Source organism: Scyliorhinus torazame, chromosome 12 (assembly GCF_047496885.1).
Source record: "Scyliorhinus torazame isolate Kashiwa2021f chromosome 12, sScyTor2.1, whole genome shotgun sequence".
NCBI lineage: Eukaryota > Metazoa > Chordata > Chondrichthyes > Carcharhiniformes > Scyliorhinidae > Scyliorhinus > Scyliorhinus torazame.
The window spans coordinates 70,198,137-70,220,659 of record NC_092718.1 but is presented as its reverse complement, the minus strand read 5'-3'; the positions used below and the strand labels follow the sequence as shown (position 1 = coordinate 70,220,659).

At 60.4% G+C, this 22,523-nt stretch overlaps 1 protein-coding gene across 1 annotated transcript in view; it reads right to left on the bottom strand.

Annotated features, from left to right (window-relative positions):
- LOC140387056 (von Willebrand factor A domain-containing protein 7-like) overlaps window positions 1-22,523 on the bottom strand; it is a 209,621-nt gene that overhangs the window by 58,420 nt on the left and 128,678 nt on the right. Inside the window, exon 11 of the mRNA XM_072470067.1 lies at window positions 3,023-3,158. Coding sequence (XP_072326168.1) covers window positions 3,023-3,158 — 136 coding nt within the window. The remainder of the gene's footprint in view (window positions 1-3,022; window positions 3,159-22,523) is intronic.

The following is a 22,523-nucleotide window of genomic DNA, read 5'->3' as shown; positions in this document are numbered from 1 at the left end:
CCTGTACCCCAGTGAGAGTCAGTGTGTGTGGAACCTGTACCCCAGTGAGAGTCAGTGTGTGTGGAAGTTGTACTCCAGAGAGTGTCAGTGTGTGTGGAACCCGTACCCCAGTGAGTGTCAGTGTGTGTGGATCCCGTACCCCAGTGAGGGTCAGTGTGCGTGGAACCTGTACCCCAGTGAGAGTCAGTGTGTGGAACCCGTACCCCAGTGAGAGTCAGTGTGTGTGGAACCCGTACCCCAGTGAGAGTCAGTGTGTGTGGAACCCGTACCCCAGTGAGAGTCAGTGTGTGGAACCCGTACCCCAGAGAGAGTCAGTGTGTGTAGAACCCGTACCCCAGTGAGAGTCAGTGTGTGTGGAGCCGTACCCCAGTGAGAGTCAGTGTGTGTGGAACCCGTACCCCAGTGAGAGTCAGTGTGTGTGGAACCCGTACCCCAGTGAGAGTCAGTGTGTGTGGAACCCATACCCCAGTGAGAGTCAGTGTGTGTGGAACCCGTACCCCAGTGAGAGTCAGTGTGTGTGGAACCCATACCCCAGTGAGAGTCAGTGTGTGTGGAACCTGTACCCCAGTGAGAGTCAGTGTGTGGAACCCGTACCCCAGTGAGAGTCAGTGTGTGTGGAACCCGTACCCCAGTGAGAGTTAGTGTGTGGAACCCGTACCCCAGAGAGAGTCAGTGTGTGTGGAACCCGTACCCCAGTGAGAGTCAGTGTGTGTGGAGCCCGTACCCCAGTGAGAGTCAGTGTGTGTGGAACCCGTACCCCAGTGAGAGTCAGTGTGTGTGGAACCCGTACCCCAGAGAGAGTCAGTGTGTGTGGAACCCGTACCCCAGTGAGAGTCAGTGTGTGTGGAGCCCGTACCCCAGTGAGAGTCAATGTGTGTGGAACAGTACCCCAGTGAGAGTCAGTGTGTGTGGAACCCGTACCCCAGTGAGAGTCAGTGTGTGTGGAACCTGTACCCCAGTGAGAGTCAGTCTGTGTGGAACCCGTACCCCAGTGAGAGTCAGTGTTTGTGGAACCCGTACCCCAGTGAGAGTCAGTGTGTGTGGAACCCGTACCCCAGTGAGAGTAAGTGTGAGTGGAACCCATGCCCCAATGAGAGTCAGTGTGTGTGGAACCCGTACCCCAGTGAGAATCAGTATGTCTGGAACCCGTACCCCAGCGAGAGTCAGTGTGTGTGGAACCCGTACCCCAGTGAGAATCAGTATGTCTGGAACCCGTACCCCAGCGAGAGTCAGTGTGTGTGGAACTGTACCCCAGTGAGAGTCAATGTGTGTGGAACCCGTACCCCAATGAGAGTCAGTATGTGTGGAACCTGTACCCCAGTGAGAGTCAGTGTGTGTGGAACCTGTACCTCAGTGAGAGTCAGTGTGTGTGGAACTTGTACTCCAGAGAGTGTCAGTGTGTGTGGAACCCGTACCCCAGCGACAGTCAGTGTGTGTGGAACCCGTACCCCAGTGAGAGTCAGTGTGTGGAACCCATACCCCAGTGAGAGTCAGAGTGTGTGGAACCTGTACGTCACTGAGAGTCAGTGTGTGTGAAACCCGTACCCCAGTGAGAGTCAGTATGTGTGGAACCTGTACCCCAGTGAGAGTCAGTGTGTGTGGAACCTGTACCTCAGTGAGAGTCAGTGTGTGTGGAACATGTACTCCAGAGAGTGTCAGTGTGTGTGGAACCCGTACCCCAGCGATAGTCAGTGTGTGTGGAACCCGTACCCCAGTGAGTGTCAGTGTGTGTGGAACCTGTACCCCAGTGAGAGTCAGTGTGTGTGCAACCCCTACCCCAGTGAGAGTCAGTGTGTGTGGAACCCATCCCCAAGTGAGAGTCAGTGCGTGTGGAACCCATACCCCAGTGAGTGTCAGTGTGTGTGAACCCGTACCTCAGTGAGAGTCAGTGTGTGTGGAACCCGTACCCCAGTGAGAGTCAGTGTGTGTGGAACCCATACCACAGTGAGGGTCAATGTGTGTGGAACCCGTACCCCAGTGAGAGTCAGTGTGTGTGGAACCCATACCCCAGTGAGAGTCAGTGTGTGAGGAACCCGTACACCAGTGAGAGTCAGTGTGTGGAACCTGTACGCCTGTGAGAGTCAGTGTGAGTGGAACATGTACCCCAGTGAGAGTCAGTGTGTGAGGAACCCGTACACCAGTGAGAGTCAGTGTGTGGAACCTGTACGCCAGTGAGAGTCAGTGTGTGTGGAACCCGTACCCCAGTGTGAGTCAGTGTGTGTGGAACCCATACCCCAGTGAGAGTCAGTGTGTGTGGAACTCGTACCACAGTGAGAGTCAGTGTGTGGAACCCGTACTCCGGTGAGAGTCAGTGTGTGTGGAACCCGTACCCCTGTGAGAGTCAGTGTGTGTGTAACCCGTACCCCAGTGAGAGTCAGTGTGTGTGTAACCCGTATCCCAGTGAGAGTCAATGTGTGTGGAACCCATACCCCAGTGTGAGTCTGTGTGTGTGGAACCCGTACCCCAGTGAGAGTCAGTGTGCGTGGAACCCGTACCCCAGTGAGAGTCAGTGTGTGTGGAACCCCCTATCCCAGTGAGAGTCAGTGTTTGTGGAACCCGCACCCCAGTGAGAGACAGTGTGTGTGGAACCCGTACCCCAGTGAGAGTCAGTGTGTGTGGAACCCGTACCCCAGTGAGAGTCAGTGTGTGGAACCCGTACCTCAGTGAACGTCAGTGTGTGTGGGACCCGTACCCCAATGAGAGTCAGTGTGTGTGGAACCCGTACCCCAGTGAGAGTCAGTGTGTGTGGAACCCGTACCCCAGTGAGAGTCAGTGTGTGTAGAACCCGTAGCCCAGTGAGAGTCAGTGTGTGTGGAACCCGTACCCCAGTGAGAGTCAGTGTGTGGGGAACCCGTACCCCAGAGAGAGTCAGTGTGTGTGGAACCCGTAGCCCAGTGAGAGTCAGTGTGTGTGGAACCCGTACCCCAGTGAGAGTCAGTGTGTGTGGAACCCGTAGCCCAGTGAGAGTCAGTGTGTGTGGAACCCATCCTGCAGTTTTAATGGTATCAGTATTTGTTCTTACCTTTGGGGTTTGTCAATGTGATAGTTTGTGGATTATCGGTTATGTAAATAGTGATGTTCTTGATCGTTTGGTCCAGTGAACAGTTGAGTGGATTTTCCAAATGGCTTTGCCTGCTCGATATTTGCAACACGGTGACCTGCGGAATGGAAGCACCATGTTGTTGTATATTACTGTCCCTGGGGTTGGGGTTCCTCTGAGGACCAACTCACCTCAAGATATAAACCCCCAGGGCACTGACTCTCCCCGAGATGCAGAGCCCCAGGACACTGCCTCTCCCTGAGATACAGACCCCCAGGGCACTGACTCTTCCCGAGATACAGACCCCCAGGGCACTGACTCTTCCCAGGATACAGACTCCCAGGGCACTGACTTTCCTTGGATACAGACTCCCAGGGCACTGACTCTTCCCGGGATACAGACTCCCAGGGCAATAACTCTCCCTGGGTTACAGATTCCCAGGGCACGGACTCCCCACGGCATATAGACCCTCAGGGCACGGTCTCTCCCTGAGATGCAGACCCCCAGGTCATTGACGCTCCCCGGGATACAGACCCCCCAGGGCACTGACTCTCCCCAGGATACAGACCCCCAGGGCACTGACTCTCCCTGGGATACAAACTCCCAAGGCACTGACTCTCCCCGGGATACAGACTCCCAGGGCACTGACTCTCCCGAGGATACAGACTCCCAGGGCACGGACTCCCCACGGCATATAGACCCTCAGGGCACGGTCTTTCCCTGGGATACAGACCCCCAGGGCACTGACTCTCCCCGGGATACAGACTCCCAGGGCACTGACTCTCCCCGGGATACAGACTCCCAGGGCACGGTCTCTCCCCGGGATACAGACTCCCAGGGTACTGACTCTCCCTGGGATGCAGACTCCCAGGGCACTGACTCTTCCTGGGATACAGACTCCCAGTGTACTGACACTCCCCGGGATACAGACTCCCAGGGCACTGACTCTCCCCGGGATACAGACTCCCAGCGCACTGACTCTCCCTGGGATGCAGACTCCCAGGGCACTGACTCTCCCTGGGATACAGACTCCCAGAGCATTGACTCTCCTCGGGATACAAAACTCCCTGGGCACTGACTCTCCCCGGGATACAGACTCCCAGTGTACTGACACTCCCCGGGATACAGACTCCCAGGGCACTGACTCTCCCTGGGATACAGACTCCCAGGGCACTGACTCTCCCCAGGATACAGACTCCCAGGGCTCTGACTCTCCCCGGGATACAGACTCCCAGGGCTCTGACTCTCCCTTGGATACAGACCCCCAGGGCGCGGACTCACCCTGGTATATAGACGCCCAGGGCACTGACTCTGCCCGGGTAACAGACTCCCAGGGCACTGACTCTCCCTGGGATACAGACTCCCAGGGCACAGACTCTCCCTGGGATACAGACTCCCAGAGCATTGACTCTCCTCGGGATACAAAACTCCCTGGGCACTGACTCTCCCCGGGATACAGACTCCCTGTGTACTGACACTCCCCGGGATACAGACTCCCAGGGCACTGACTCTCCCTGGGTTACAGACTCCCAGTGCACTGACTCTCCCCGGGATATAGACTCCCAGGGCACTGACTCTGCCCGGGATGCAGACTCCCAGGGCACTGACTCTCCTCGGGATACAAAACTCCCAGGGCACTGACTCTCCCCGGGATACAGACTCCCAGTGTACTGACACTCCCCGGGATACAGACTCCCAGGGCACTGACTCTCCCTGGGATACAGACTCCCAGGGCACTGACTCTCCCCGGGATACAGATTCCCAGGGCACTGGCTCTCCCCGGGATACAGACTCCCAGGGCTCCGACTCTCCCCGGGATACAGACTCCCAGGGCTCTGACTCTCCCCGGGATACAGACTCCCAGGGTACTGACTCCCCCTGGGTTACAGACTCCCAGTGCACTGACTCTCCCTGGGATACAGACTCCCAGGGCACTGACTCTCCCCGGGATACAGACTCCCAGTGCACTGACTCTCCCTGGGATACAGACTCCCAGGGCACTGACTCTCCCCGGGATACAGACTCCCAGGGCACTGACTCTTCCCGGGTTACAGACTCCCAGTGCACTGACTCTCCCTGGGATACAGACTCCCAGGGCACTGACTCTCCCCGGGATACAGACTCCCAGGGCACTGACTCTTCCCGGGATACAGACTCCCAGGGCAATGACTCTCCCTGGGTTACAGACTCCCATGGCACTGACTCTCCCCAGGATACAGACTCCCAGGGCACGGACTCCCCACGGCATATAGACCCTCAGGGCACGGTCTCTCCCTGGGATACAGACTCCCAGGGCATATACTCTCCCCGGGATACAATCTCCCAGGGCACTGACTCTCCCCGGGATACAAACTCCCAGGGTACGGATTCGCCCCGGCATATAAACCCCCATGGTACTGACGCTCCCTGGGATACAGACTCCCAGGGCACTGACTCACCCCGGGATACAGACTCCCAGGGCACTGACTCTCCCTGGGATACAGACTTCCAGGGCACTGACTCTCCCTGGGATACAGACTCCCAGGGCACTGACTCTCCCTGCGATACAGACTCCCAGGGCACTGACTCTCCCCGGGATACAGACTCCCAGGGCACCACCTCTCCCCAGGATACAGACTCCCAGGGCACTGACTCTCCCAGGGATACAAACTCCCAGGGCACTGACTCTCCCCGGGATACAGACTCCTAGGGCACTGACTCTCCCTGGGATACAGACTCCCAGGGCACTGACTCTCCTCGGGATACAAAACTCCCAGGGCACTGACTCTCTTCGGGATACAGACTCCCAGTGTACTGACACTCCCCGGGATACAGACTCCCAGGGCACTGACTATCCCTGGGATACAGACTCCCAGGGCACAGACTCTCCCCCGGATACAGACTCCCAGGGCACTGACTCTCCCTGGGATACAGACTCCCAGGGCGCGGACTCACCCTGGTATATAGACGCCCAGGGCACTGACTCTGCCCGGGATTCAGACTCCCAGGGTACTGACTCTCCCTGGGATACAGACTACCAGGGCACTGACTCACCCCGGGATACAGACTCCCAGGGCACAGGCTCTCCATGCGATACAGACTCCCAGGGCACTGACTCTCCCTGGGATACAGACTCCCAGGGCACTGACTCTCCCTGAGATACAGACTCCAAGGGCACTGACTCTCCCTGCGATACAGACTCCCAGGGCACTGATTCTCCCCGGATACAGACTCCCAGGGCTCTGACTCTCCCCAGGATACAGACTCCCAGGGTACTGACTCTCCCTGGGTTACAGACTCCCAGTGCACTGACTCTCCCCGGGATACAGACCCCCAGGGCACTGACTCTCCTAGGGATACAAACTCCCAGGGCACTGACTCTCCCTGGGATACAGACTCCCAGGGCGCGGACTCTCCCCGGGATATAGACTCCCAGGGCACTGACTCTGCCCGGGATGCAGACTCCCAGGGCACTGACTCTCCTCGGGATACAAAACTCCCAGGGCACTGACTCTCCCCGGGATACAGACTCCCAGTGTACTGACACTCCCCGGGATACAGACTCCCAGGGCACTGACTCTCCCTGGGATACAGACTCCCAGTGCACTGTCTCTCCCCGGGATACAGACTCCCAGGGCACTGTCTCTTCCCGGGATACAGACCCCCAGGTCATTGACTCTCCCCGGGATACAGACCCCCAGGTCACGAACTCACCCCGGCATCTAGACCCCCAGGGCACTTACTCTCCCCGGGATACAGACTCCCAGGGCACGGAATCACCCTGGGATACTGACCCCCATGTCAATGAATCTCCCCAGATACAGACTCCCAGGGTACTGACTCTCCCCGGGATACAGACTCCCAGGTCACGGACTCACCATGGCATATAGACCCTCAGGGTACTGACTCTCCCCGGGATACAAACTCCCACGGCCTCCCCGGGATACAGACTCCCAGGGCACTGACTGTCCCCGGGATACAAACTCCCAGCGCACTGACTCTCCCTGGGATGCAGACCCCCAGGGCACTGACTCTGCCCGGGATACAGACTCCCAGGGCACTGACTCTCCTCGGGATACAAAACTCCCAGGGCACAGACTCTCCCCGGGATACAGACTCCCAGTGTACTGACACTCCCTGGGATACAGACTCCCAGGGCACTGACTCTCCCCGGGATACAGACTCCCAGGGCACGGTCTCTCCCCGGGATACAGACTCCCAGGGCACTGACTCTCCCCGGGATAAAAACTCCCACGGCCTCCCCGGGATACAGACTCCCAGGGCACTGACTGTCCCCGGGATAGAGACTCCCAGGGCACTGTCTCTCCCAGGGATACAAACTCCCAGCGCACTGACTCTCCCTGGGATGCAGACTCCCAGGGCACTGACTCTCCCTGGGATACAGACTCCCAGAGCATTGACTCTCCCCGGGATACAGACTCCCAGGGCACCACCTCTCCCCAGGATACAGACTCCCAGGGCACTGACTCTCCCAGGGATACAAACTCCCAGGGCACTGACTCTCCCTGGGATACAGACTCCCAGGGCACTGACTCTCCTCGGGATACAAAACTCCCAGGGCACTGACTCTCTTCGGGATACAGACTCCCAGTGTTCTGACTCTCCCCGGGATACAGACTCCCAGGGCTCTGACTCTCCCTTGGATACAGACCCCCAGGGCGCGGACTCACACTGGTATATAGACGCCCAGGGCACTGACTCTCCCTGGGATACAGACTCCCAGGGCGCGGACTCACCCTGGTATATAGACGCCCAGGGCACTGACTCTGCCCGGGATTCAGACTCCCAGGGTACTGACTCTCCCTGGGATACAGACTCCCAGGGCACTGACTCACCCCGGGATACAGACTCCCAGGGCACGGTCTCTCCCCGGGATACAGACTCCCAGGGCACTGACTCTCCCCGGGATAAAAACTCCCACGGCCTCCCCGGGATACAGACTCCCAGGGCACTGACTGTCCCCGGGATAGAGACTCCCAGGGCACTGTCTCTCCAAGGGATACAAACTCCCAGCGCACTGACTCTCCCTGGGATGCAGACTCCCAGGGCACTGACTCTCCCTGGGATACAGACTCCCAGAGCATTGACTCTCCTCGGGATACAAAACTCCCTGGGCACTGACTCTCCCCGGGATACAGACTCCCAGTGTACTGACACTCCCCGGGATACAGACTCCCAGGGCACTGACTCTCCCTGGGATACAGACTCCCAGGGCACTGACTCTCCCCAGGATACAGACTCCCAGGGCTCTGACTCTCCCCGGGATACAGACTCCCAGGGCTCTGACTCTCCCTTGGATACAGACCCCCAGGGCGCGGACTCACCCTGGTATATAGACGCCCAGGGCACTGACTCTGCCCGGGTAACAGACTCCCAGGGCACTGACTCTCCCTGGGATACAGACTCCCAGGGCACAGACTCTCCCTGGGATACAGACTCCCAGAGCATTGACTCTCCTCGGGATACAAAACTCCCTGGGCACTGACTCTCCCCGGGATACAGACTCCCTGTGTACTGACACTCCCCGGGATACAGACTCCCAGGGCACTGACTCTCCCTGGGTTACAGACTCCCAGTGCACTGACTCTCCCCGGGATACAGACCCCCAGGGCACTGACTCTCCCAGGGATACAAACTCCCAGGGCACTGACTCTCCCTGGGATACAGACTCCCAGGGCGCGGACTCTCCCCGGGATATAGACTCCCAGGGCACTGACTCTCCCAGGGATACAATCTCCCAGCGCACTGACTCTCCCTGGGATGCAGACTCCCAGGGCACTGACTCTCCCTGGGATACAGACTCCCAGGGCACTGACTCTCCTCGGGATACAAAACTCCCAGGGCACTGACTCTCCCCGGGATACAGACTCCCAGTGCACTGTCTCTCCCCGGGATACAGACTCCCAGGGCACTGTCTCTTCCCGGGATACAGACCCCCAGGTCATTGACTCTCCCCGGGATACAGACCCCCAGGTCACGAACTCACCCCGGCATCTAGACCCACAGGGCACTTACTCTCCCCGGGATACAGACTCCCAGGGCACGGAATCACCCTGGGATACTGACCCCCATGTCAATGAATCTCCCCAGATACAGACTCCCAGGGTACTGACACTCCCTGGGATACAGACCCCCAGGTCACGGACTCACCATGGCATATAGACCCTCAGGGTACTGACTCTCCCCGGGATACAAACTCCCACGGCCTCCCCGGGATACAGACTCCCAGGGCACTGACTGTCCCCGGGATACAAACTCCCAGCGCACTGACTCTCCCTGGGATGCAGACCCCCAGGGCACTGACTCTCCCCGGGATACAGACTCCCAGTGTACTGACACTCCCCGGGATACAGACTCCCAGGACACTGACTCTCCCTGGGATACAGACTCCCAGGGCACTGACTCTCCCCGGGATACAGACTCCCAGGGCACGGTCTCTCCCCGGGATACAGACTCCCAGGGCACTGACTCTCCCCGGGATAAAAACTCCCACGGCCTCCCCGGGATACAGACTCCCAGGGCACTGACTGTCCCCGGGATAGAGACTCCCAGGGCACTGTCTCTCCCAGGGATACAAACTCCCAGCGCACTGACTCTCCCTGGGATGCAGACTCCCAGGGCACTGACTCTCCCTGGGATACAGACTCCCAGAGCATTGACTCTCCTCGGGATACAAAACTCCCTGGGCACTGACTCTCCCCGGGATACAGACTCCCAGTGTACTGACACTCCCCGGGATACAGACTCCCAGGGCACTGACTCTCCCTGGGATACAGACTCCCAGGGCACTGACTCTCCCCAGGATACAGACTCCCAGGGCTCTGACTCTCCCCGGGATACAGACTCCCAGGGCACTGACTCTCCCTGGGATACAGACTCCCAGGGCGCGGACTCACCCTGGTATATAGACGCCCAGGGCACTGACTCTGCCCGGGATACAGACTCCCAGGGCACTGACTCTCCCTGGGATACAGACTCCCAGAGCATTGACTCTCCTCGGGATACAAAACTCCCTGGGCACTGACTCTCCCTGTGATACAGACTCACAGGGCACTGATTCTCCCCGGGATACAGACTCCCAGGGCACTGACTCCCTGGGATACAGACTCCCAGCGTACTGACTCTCCCTGGGTTACAGACTCCCAGTGCACTGACTCTCCCCGGGATACAGACCCCCAGGGCACTGACTCTCCCAGGGATACAAACTCCCAGGGCACTGACTCGCCCCGGGATACAGACTCCCAGGGCGCGGACTCTCCCCGGGATACAGACTCCCAGGGCACGGAATCACCCTGGGATACTGACCCCCATGTCAATGAATCTCCCCAGATACAGACTCCCAGGGTACTGACACTCCCTGGGATACAGACCCCCAGGTCACGGACTCACCATGGCATATAGACCCTCAGGGTACTGACTCTCCCCGGGATACAAACTCCCACGGCCTCCCCGGGATACAGACTCCCAGGGCACTGACTGTCCCCGGGATACAAACTCCCAGCGCACTGACTCTCCCTGGGATGCAGACCCCCAGGGCACTGACTCTCCCCGGGATACAGACTCCCAGTGTACTGACACTCCCCGGGATACAGACTCCCAGGACACTGACTCTCCCTGGGATACAGACTCCCAGGGCACTGACTCTCCCCGGGATACAGACTCCCAGGGCACGGTCTCTCCCCGGGATACAGACTCCCAGGGCACTGACTCTCCCCGGGATACAGACTCCCAGGGCACTGACACTCCCCGGGATACAGACTCCCAGGGCTCTGACTCTCCCCGGGATACAGACTCCCAGGGCACAGACTTTCCCCGTGATACAGACTCCAGCGCACTGACTCTCCTCGGGATATGGACTCCCAGGGCACTGACCCTCCCCGGGATACAGACTCCCAGGGCACTGAATCTCCCCGGGATACAGACACCCAGGGCGTGGATTCTCCCCGGGATACAGACCCCAGGGCACTGTTTCTACTCGGGATACGGACTCCCAGGGCACTGACTACCCCCAGCATATAGACCCCCAGGGCACCAACTCTCCCCAGGATACAGACTCCCAGGGCACTGACTCTCCCCGGGATACAAACTCCCAGGGCCTACCCGGGATAGAGACTCCCAGGGCACTGTTTCCCCCTGGGATGCCGACCCCCAGGACACTGACTCTCCCCGGGATACAGACTACCAGGGCACTGTCTCTCCCCGGGATACAGACTCCCAGGGCACTGACTGTCCCCAGGATACAGACCCCCAGGTCACGAACTCACCCCGGCATCTAGACCCCCAGGGCACTGACTCTCAACGGGATACAGACCCCCAGGTCATTGACTCTCCCCGGGATACAGACCCCCAGGTCACGGACTCACCCCGGCATATAGACCCCCCAGGGCACTGACTCTCCCCGGGATACAGACTCCCAGGGTACTGACTCTCCCCGGGATACAGGCTCCCAGGGCATTGACTCTCCCCGGGATACAAACCCCCAGGGTGCGGACTCACCCCGGCATATAAACCCCCACGGCACTGACTCTCCCCGGGATACAGACTCCCAGGGTACCTACACACCCCGGGATACAGACTCCCAGGGCACTGACTCTGCCCGGGATACGGACTCCCAGGGCATTGGCTGTCCCTGCGATACAGACTCCCAGGGCACTGACTCTCCCTGGGATACAGACTCCCAGGGCACTGACTCTCTCTGTGATACAGACTCACAGGGCACTGATTCTCCCCGGGATACAGGCTCCCAGGGCACTGACTCCCTGGGATACAGACTCCCAGCGTACTGACTCTCCCTGGGTTACAGACTCCCAGTGCACTGACTCTCCCCGGGATACAGACCCCCAGGGCACTGACTCTCCCAGGGATACAAACTCCCAGGGCACTGACTCGCCCCGGGATACAGACTCCCAGGGCGCGGACTCTCCCCGGGATACAGACTCCCAGGGCACCACCTCTCCCCAGGATACAGACTCCCAGGGCTCTGACTATCACCAGCATATAGACGCCAAGGGCATGGACTCTCCCCGGGATACAGACTCCCAGGGCACTGACTCTCCCCGGGATACAAACTCCCACGGCCTCACCGGGATACAGACTCCCAGGGCACTGACTGTCCCCGGGATACAGACTCCCAGGGCACTGTCTCTCCCCGGGATACAGACTCCCAGGGCACTGACTGTCCCCGGGATACAGACCCCCAGGTCACGAACTCACCCCGGCATCTAGACCGCCAGGGCACTTACTCTCCCCGGGATACAGACTCCCAGGGCACGGAATCACCCTGGGATACAGACCCCCATGTCATTGAATCTCCCCAGATACAGACTCCCAGGGCACTGACTCTCCCCGGGATACAGACTCCCAGGGCACTGTCTCTCCCTGGGATACAGACTCCCAGGGCACTGACTCTCCCTGGGATACAGACTCCCAGGGCATGGACTCACCATGGCATATAGACCCTCAGGGCACGGTCTCTCCCCGGGATACAGACTCCCAGGGCACTGACTGTCCCCGGGATACAAACTCCCAGCGCACTGACTCTCCCTGGGATGCAGACCCCCAGGGCACTGACTCTGCCCGGGATACAGACTCCCAGGGCACTGACTCTCCTCGGGATACAAAACTCCCAGGGCACAGACTCTCCCCGGGATACAGACTCCCAGTGTACTGACACTCCCCGGGATACAGACTCCCAGGGCACTGACTCTCCCTGGGATACAGACTCCCAGGGCACTGACTCTCCCCGGGATACAGACTCCCAGGGCACGGTCTCTCCCCGGGATACAGACTCCCAGGGCACTGACTCTCCCCGGGATAAAAACTCCCACGGCCTCCCCGGGATACAGACTCCCAGGGCACTGACTGTCCCCGGGATAGAGACTCCCAGGGCACTGTCTCTCCCAGGGATACAAACTCCCAGCGCACTGACTCTCCCTGGGATGCAGACTCCCAGGGCATTGACTCTCCCTGGGATACAGACTCCCAGAGCATTGACTCTCCTCGGGATACAAAACTCCCTGGGCACTGACTCTCCCCGGGATACAGACTCCCAGTGTACTGACACTCACCGGGATACAGACTCCCAGGGCACTGACTCTCCCTGGGATACAGACTCCCAGGGCACTGAATCTCCCCAGGATACAGACTCCCAGGGCTCTGACTCTCCCCGGGATACAGACTCCCAGGGCACTGACTCTCCCTGGGATACAGACTCCCAGGGCGCGGACTCACCCTGGTATATAGACGCCCAGGGCACTGACTCTGCCCGGGATACAGACTCCCAGGGCACTGACTCTCCCTGGGATACAGACTCCCAGAGCATTGACTCTCCTCGGGATACAAAACTCCCTGGGCACTGACTCTCCCCGGGATACAGACTCCCTGTATACTGACACTCCCCGGGATACAGACTCCCAGGGCTCTGACTCTCCCCGGGATACAGACTCCCAGGGCACTGACTCTCCCTGGGATACAGACTCCCAGGGCGCGGACTCACCCTGGTATATAGAAGCCCAGGGCACTGACTCTGCCCGGGATACGGACTCCCAGGGCACTGGCTGTACCTGCGATACAGACTCCCAGGGCACTGACTCTCCCTGGGATACAGACTCCCAGGGCACTGACTCTCCCTGTGATACAGACTCACAGGGCACTGATTCTCCCCGGGATACAGACTCCCAGGCCACCGACTCCCTGGGATACAGACTCCCAGCGTACTGACTCTCCCTGGGTTACAGACTCCCAGTGCACTGACTCTCCCCGGGATACAGACCCCCAGGGCACTGACTCTCCCAGGGATACAAACTCCCAGGGCACTGACTCGCCCCGGGATACAGACTCCCAGGGCGCGGACTCTCCCCGGGATACAGACTCCCAGGGCACCACCTCTCCCCAGGACACAGACTCCCAGGGCTCTGACTATCACCATCATATAGACGCCAAGGGCATGGACTCTCCCCGGGATACAGACTCCCAGGGCACTGACTCTCCCCGGGATACAAACTCCCACGGCCTCCCCGGGATACAGACTCCCAGGGCACGGAATCACCCTGGGATACAGACCCCCATGTCATTGAATCTCCCCAGATACAGACTCCCAGGGCACTGACTCTCCCCGGGATACAGACTCCCAGGGCACTGTCTCTCCCTGGGATACAGACTCCCAGGGCACTGACTCTCTCTGGGATACAGACTCCCAGGGCATGGACTCACCATGGCATATAGACCCCCAGGTCATTGACTCTCCCCGGGATACAGACCCCCAGGTCACGGACTCACTCCGGCATATAGACCCCCAGGGCACTGACTCTACCCGGGATACAGACTCCCAGGGCACTGACTGTCCCCGGGATACAGATCCCCAGTGTACTGACACTCCCCGGGATACAAACTCCCAGGGCACTGACTCTCCCCGGGATACAGACCCCCAGGTCATTGACTCTCCCCAGATACAGACTCCCAGGGCACTGACTCTCCCCGGGATACAGACTCCCAGGGCACTGACTGTCCCCGGGATACAGACCCCCAGTGTACTGACACTCCCCGGGATACAAACTCCCAGGGCACTGACTCTCCCCGGGATACAGACCCCCAGGTCATTGACTCTCCCCAGATACAGACTCCCAGGGCACCGACTCTCCCCGGGATACAGACTCCTAGGGCACTGTCCCTCCCTGGGACACAGACTCCCACAGCACTGACACTCCCCGGCATATAGACCCCCAGGGCACTGGCTCTCGCCGGGATACAGACTCCCAGGGCACAGACTTTCCCCGTGATACAGACTCCAGCGCACTGACTCTCCTCGGGATATGGACTCCCAGGGCACTGACCCTCCCCGGGATACAGACTCCCAGGGCACTGAATCTCCCCGGGATACAGACACCCAGGGCGTGGATTCTCCCCGGGATACAGACCCCAGGGCACTGTTTCTCCTCGGGATACGGACTCCCAGGGCACTGACTACCCCCAGCATATAGACCCCCAGGGCACCAACTCTCCCCAGGATACAGACTCCCAGGGCACTGACTCTCCCCGGGATACAAACTCCCAGGGCCTACCCGGGATAGAGACTCCCAGGGCACTGTTTCCCCCCGGGATGCCGACCCCCAGGACACTGACTCTCCCCGGGATACAGACTCCCAGGGCACTGACTGTCCCCAGGATACAGACCCCCAGGTCACGAACTCACCCCGGCATCTAGACCCCCAGGGCACTGACTCTGCCCGGGATACAGACCCCCAGGTCATTGACTCTCCCCGGGATACAGACCCCCAGGTCACGGACTCACCCCGGCATATAGACCCCCCAGGGCACTGACTCTCCCCGGGATACAGACTCCCAGGGTACTGACTCTCCCCGGGATACAGGCTCCCAGGGCATTGACTCTCCCCGGGATACAAACCCCCAGGGTGCGGACTCACCCCGGCATATAAACCCCCACGGCACTGACTCTCCCCGGGATACAGACCCCCAGGGCACTGACTCTCCCCGGGATACAGACTCCCAGGGCACTGTCCCTCCCTGGGACACAGACTCCCACAGCACTGACACTCCCCGGCATATAGACACCAGGGCACTGGCTCTCGCCGGGATACAGACTCCCAGGGCACAGACTTTCCCCGTGATACAGACTCCAGCGCACTGACTCTCCTCGGGATATGGACTCCCAGGGCACTGACCCTCCCCGGGATACAGACTCCCAGGGCACTGAATCTCCCCGGGATACAGACACCCAGGGCGTGGATTCTCCCCGGGATACAGACCCCAGGGCACTGTTTCTCCTCGGGATACGGACTCCCAGGGCACTGACTACCCCCAGCATATAGACCCCCAGGGCACCAACTCTCCCCAGGATACAGACTCCCAGGGCACTGACTCTCCCCGGGATACAAACTCCCAGGGCCTACCCGGGATAGAGACTCCCAGGGCACTGTTTCCCCCCGGGATGCCGACCCCCAGGACACTGACTCTCCCCGGGATACAGACTACCAGGGCACTGTCTCTCCCCGGGATACAGACTCCCAGGGCACTGACTGTCCCCAGGATACAGACCCCCAGGTCACGAACTCACCCCGGCATCTAGACCCCCAGGGCACTGACTCTGCCCGGGATACAGACCCCCAGGTCATTGACTCTCCCCGGGATACAGACCCCCAGGTCACGGACTCACCCCGGCATATAGACCCCCCAGGGCACTGACTCTCCCCGGGATACAGACTCCCAGGGTACTGACTCTCCCCGGGATACAGGCTCCCAGGGCATTGACTCTCCCCGGGATACAAACCCCCAGGGTGCGGACTCACACCGGCATATAAACCCCCACGGCACTGACTCTCCCCGGGATACAGACCCCCAGGGCACTGACTCTCCCAGGGATACAAACTCCCAGGGCACTGACTCGCCCCGGGATACAGACTCCCAGGGCGCGGACTCTCCCCGGGATACAGACTCCCAGGGCACCACCTCTCCCCAGAATACAGACTCCCAGGGCTCTGACTATCACCAGCATATAGACGCCAAGGGCATGGACTCTCCCCGGGATACAGACTCCCAGGGCACTGACTCTCCCCGGGATACAAACTCCCACGGCCTCACCGGGATACAGACTCCCAGGGCACTGACTGTCCCCGGGATATAGACTCCCAGGGCACTGTCTCTCCCCGGGATACAGACTCCCAGGGCACTGACTGTCACCGGGATACAGACCCCCAGGTCACGAACTCACCCCGGCATCTAGACCCCCAGGGCACTTACTCTCCCCGGGATACAGACTCCCAGGGCACGGAATCACCCTGGGATACAGACCCCCATGTCATTGAATCTCCCCAGATACAGACTCCCAGGGCACTGACTCTCCCCGGGATACAGACTCCCAGGGCACTGTCTCTCCCTGGGATACAGACTCCCAGGGCACTGACTCTCCCTGGGATACAGACTCCCAGGGCATGGACTCACCATGGCATATAGACCCTCAGGGCACGGTCTCTCCCCGGGATACAGACTCCCAGGGCACTGACTGTCCCCGGGATACAGACCCCCAGGTCACGAACTCACCCCGGCATCTAGACCCCCAGGGCACTGACTCTGCCCGGGATACAGACCCCCAGGTCATTGACTCTCCCCGGGATACAGACCCCCAGGTCACGGACTCACCCCGGCATATAGACCCCCCAGGGCACTGACTCTCCCCGGGATACAGACTCCCAGGGTACTGACTCTCCCCGGGATACAGGCTCCCAGGGCATTGACTCTCCCCGGGATACAAACCCCCAGGGTGCGGACTCACCCCGGCATATAAACCCCCACGGCACTGACTCTCCCCGGGATACAGACCCCCAGGGCACTGACTCTCCCCGGGATACAGACTCCCAGGGCACTGTCCCTCCCTGGGACACAGACTCCCACAGCACTGACACTCCCCGGCATATAGACCCCAGGGCACTGGCTCTCGCCGGGATACAGACTCCCAGGGCACAGACTTTCCCCGTGATACAGACTCCAGCGCACTGACTCTCCTCGGGATATGGACTCCCAGGGCACTGACCCTCCCCGGGATACAGACTCCCAGGGCACTGAATCTCCCCGGGATACAGACACCCAGGGCGTGGATTCTCCCCGGGATACAGACCCCAGGGCACTGTTTCTCCTCGGGATACGGACTCCCAGGGCACTGACTACCCCCAGCATATAGACCCCCAGGGCACCAACTCTCCCCAGGATACAGACTCCCAGGGCACTGACTCTCCCCGGGATACAAACTCCCAGGGCCTACCCGGGATAGAGACTCCCAGGGCACTGTTTCCCCCCGGGATGCCGACCCCCAGGACACTGACTCTCCCCGGGATACAGACTACCAGGGCACTGTCTCTCCCCGGGATACAGACTCCCAGGGCACTGACTGTCCCCAGGATACAGACCCCCAGGTCACGAACTCACCCCGGCATCTAGACCCCCAGGGCACTGACTCTGCCCGGGATACAGACCCCCAGGTCATTGACTCTCCCCGGGATACAGACCCCCAGGTCACGGACTCACCCCGGCATATAGACCCCCCAGGGCACTGACTCTCCCCGGGATACAGACTCCCAGGGTACTGACTCTCCCCGGGATACAGGCTCCCAGGGCATTGACTCTCCCTGGGATACAAACCCCCAGGGTGCGGACTCACACCGGCATATAAACCCCCACGGCACTGACTCTCCCCGGGATACAGACCCCCAGGGCACTGACTCTCCCAGGGATACAAACTCCCAGGGCACTGACTCGCCCCGGGATACAGACTCCCAGGGCGCGGACTCTCCCCGGGATACAGACTCCCAGGGCACCACCTCTCCCCAGAATACAGACTCCCAGGGCTCTGACTATCACCAGCATATAGACGCCAAGGGCATGGACTCTCCCCGGGATACAGACTCCCAGGGCACTGACTCTCCCCGGGATACAAACTCCCACGGCCTCACCGGGATACAGACTCCCAGGGCACTGACTGTCCCCGGGATATAGACTCCCAGGGCACTGTCTCTCCCCGGGATACAGACTCCCAGGGCACTGACTGTCACCGGGATACAGACCCCCAGGTCACGAACTCACCCCGGCATCTAGACCCCCAGGGCACTTACTCTCCCCGGGATACAGACTCCCAGGGCACGGAATCACCCTGGGATACAGACCCCCATGTCATTGAATCTCCCCAGATACAGACTCCCAGGGCACTGACTCTCCCCGGGATACAGACTCCCAGGGCACTGTCTCTCCCTGGGATACAGACTCCCAGGGCACTGACTCTCCCTGGGATACAGACTCCCAGGGCATGGACTCACCATGGCATATAGACCCTCAGGGCACGGTCTCTCCCCGGGATACAGACTCCCAGGGCACTGACTGTCCCCGGGATACAGACCCCCAGGTCACGAACTCACCCCGGCATCTAGACCCCCAGGGCACTGACTCTCCCCGGGATACAGACCCCCCCGGTCATTGACTCTCCCCAGATACAGATCCCAGGGCACTGACTCTCCCCGGGATACAGACCCCCAGGTCATTGACTCTCCCCGGGATACAGACCCCCAGGTCACGGACTCACCCCGGCATATAGACCCCCAGGGCACTGACTCTCCCCGGGATACAGACTCCCAGGGCACTGACTGTCCCCGGGATACAGACCCCCAGTGTACTGACACTCCCCGGGATACAAACTCCCAGGGCACTGACTCTCCCCGGGATACAGACCCCCAGGTCATTGACTCTCCCCAGATACAGACTCCCAGGGCACTGACTCTCCCCGGGATACAGACTCCCAGGGCACTGACTCTCCCCGGGATACAGACTCCCAGGGCACTGACTCTCCCTGGGATACAGACTCCCAGGGCATGGACTCACCATGGCATATAGACCCTCAGGGCACGGTCTCTCCCCGGGATACAGACTCCCAGGGCACTGACTGTCCCCGGGATACAAACTCCCAGCGCACTGACTCTCCCTGGGATGCAGACCCCCAGGGCACTGACTCTGCCCGGGATACAGACTCCCAGGGCACTGACTCTCCCCGGGATACAGACTCCCAGGGCACGGTCTCTCCCCGGGATACAGACTCCCAGGGCACTGACTCTCCCCGGGATAAAAACTCCGACGGCCTCCCCGGGATACAGACTCCCAGGGCACTGACTGTCCCCGGGATAGAGACTCCCAGGGCACTGTCTCTCCCAGGGATTCAAACTCCCAGCGCACTGACTCTCCCTGGGATGCAGACTCCCAGGGCACTGACTCTCCCTGGGATACAGACTCCCAGAGCATTGACTCTCCTCGGGATACAAAACTCCCTGGGCACTGACTCTCCCCGGGATACAGACTCCCAGTGTACTGACACTCCCCGGGATACAGACTCCCAGGGCACTGACTCTCCCTGGGATACAGACTCCCAGGGCACTGACTCTCCCCAGGATACAGACTCCCAGGGCTCTGACTCTCCCCGGGATACAGACTCCCAGGGCACTGACTCTCCCTGGGATACAGACTCCCAGGGCGCGGACTCACCCTGGTATATAGACGCCCAGGGCACTGACTCTGCCCGGGATACAGACTCCCAGGGCACTGACTCTCCCTGGGATACAGACTCCCAGAGCATTGACTCTCCTCGGGATACAAAACTCCCTGGGCACTGACTCTCCCCGGGATACAGACTCCCTGTGTACTGACACTCCCCGGGATACAGACTCCCAGGGCTCTGACTCTCCCCGGGATACAGACTCCCAGGGCACTGACTCTCCCTGGGATACAGACTCCCAGGGCGCGGACTCACCCTGGTATATAGAAGCCCAGGGCACTAACTCTGCCCGGGATACGGACTCCCAGGGCACTGGCTGTACCTGCGATACCGACTCCCAGGGCACTGACTCTCCCTGGGATACAGACTCCCAGGGCACTGACTCTCCCTGTGATACAGACTCACAGGGCACTGATTCTCCCCGGGATACAGACTCCCAGGCCACTGACTCCCTGGGATACAGACTCCCAGCGTACTGACTCTCCCTGGGTTACAGACTCCCAGTGCACTGACTCTCCCCGGGATACAGACCCCCAGGGCACTGACTCTCCCAGGGATACAAACTCCCAGGGCACTGACTCGCCCCGGGATACAGACTCCCAGGGCGCGGACTCTCCCCGGGATACAGACTCCCAGGGCACCACCTCTCCCCAGGATACAGACTCCCAGGGCTCTGACTATCACCAGCATATAGACGCCAAGGGCATGGACTCTCCCCGGGATACAGACTCCCAGGGCACTGACTCTCCCCGGGATACAAACTCCCACGGCCTCCCCGGGATACAGACTCCCAGGGCACGGAATCACCCTGGGATACAGACCCCCATGTCATTGAATCTCCCCAGATACAGACTCCCAGGGCACTGACTCTCCCCGGGATACAGACTCCCAGGGCACTGTCTCTCCCTGGGATACAGACTCCCAGGGCACTGACTCTCTCTGGGATACAGACTCCCAGGGCATGGACTCACCATGGCATATAGACCCCCAGGTCATTGACTCTCCCCGGGATACAGACCCCCAGGTCACGGACTCACCCCGGCATATAGACCCCCAGGGCACTGACTCTCCCCGGGATACAGACTCCCAGGGCACTGACTGTCCCCGGGATACAGACCCCCAGTGTACTGACACTCCCCGGGATACAAACTCCCAGGGCACTGACTCTCCCCGGGATACAGACCCCCAGGTCATTGACTCTCCCCAGATACAGACTCCCAGGGCACTGACTCTCCCCGGGATACAGACTCCCAGGGCACTGACTGTCCCCGGGATACAGACCCCCAGTGTACTGACACTCCCCGGGATACAAACTCCCAGGGCACTGACTCTCCCCGGGATACAGACCCCCAGGTCATTGACTCTCCCCAGATACAGACTCCCAGGGCACCGACTCTCCCCGGGATACAGACTCCCAGGGCACTGTCCCTCCCTGGGACACAGACTCCCACAGCACTGACACTCCCCGGCATATAGACCCCCAGGGCACTGGCTCTCGCCGGGATACAGACTCCCAGGGCACAGACTTTCCCCGTGATACAGACTCCAGCGCACTGACTCTCCTCAGGATATGGACTCCCAGGGCACTGACCCTCCCCGGGATACAGACTCCCAGGGCACTGAATCTCCCCGGGATACAGACACCCAGGGCGTGGATTCTCCCCGGGATACAGACCCCAGGGCACTGTTTCTCCTCGGGATACGGACTCCCAGGGCACTGACTACCCCCAGCATATAGACCCCCAGGGCACCAACTCTCCCCAGGATACAGACTCCCAGGGCACTGACTCTCCCCGGGATACAAACTCCCAGGGCCTACCCGGGATAGAGACTCCCAGGGCACTGTTTCCCCCCGGGATGCCGACCCCCAGGACACTGACTCTCCCCGGGATACAGACTACCAGGGCACTGTCTCTCCCCGGGATACAGACTCCCAGGGCACTGACTGTCCCCAGGATACAGACCCCCAGGTCACGAACTCACCCCGGCATCTAGACCCCCAGGGCACTGACTCTGCCCGGGATACAGACCCCCAGGTCATTGACTCTCCCCGGGATACAGACCCCCAGGTCACGGACTCACCCCGGCATATAGACCCCCCAGGGCACTGACTCTCCCCGGGATACAGACTCCCAGGGTACTGACTCTCCCCGGGATACAGGCTCCCAGGGCATTGACTCTCCCCGGGATACAAACCCCCAGGGTGCGGACTCACCCCGGCATATAAACCCCCACGGCACTGACTCTCCCCGGGATACAGACCCCCAGGGCACTGACTCTCCCCGGGATACAGACTCCCAGGGCACTGTCCCTCCCTGGGACACAGACTCCCACAGCACTGACACTCCCCGGCATATAGACCCCCAGGGCACTGGCTCTCGCCGGGATACAGACTCCCAGGGCACAGACTTTCCCCGTGATACAGACTCCAGCGCACTG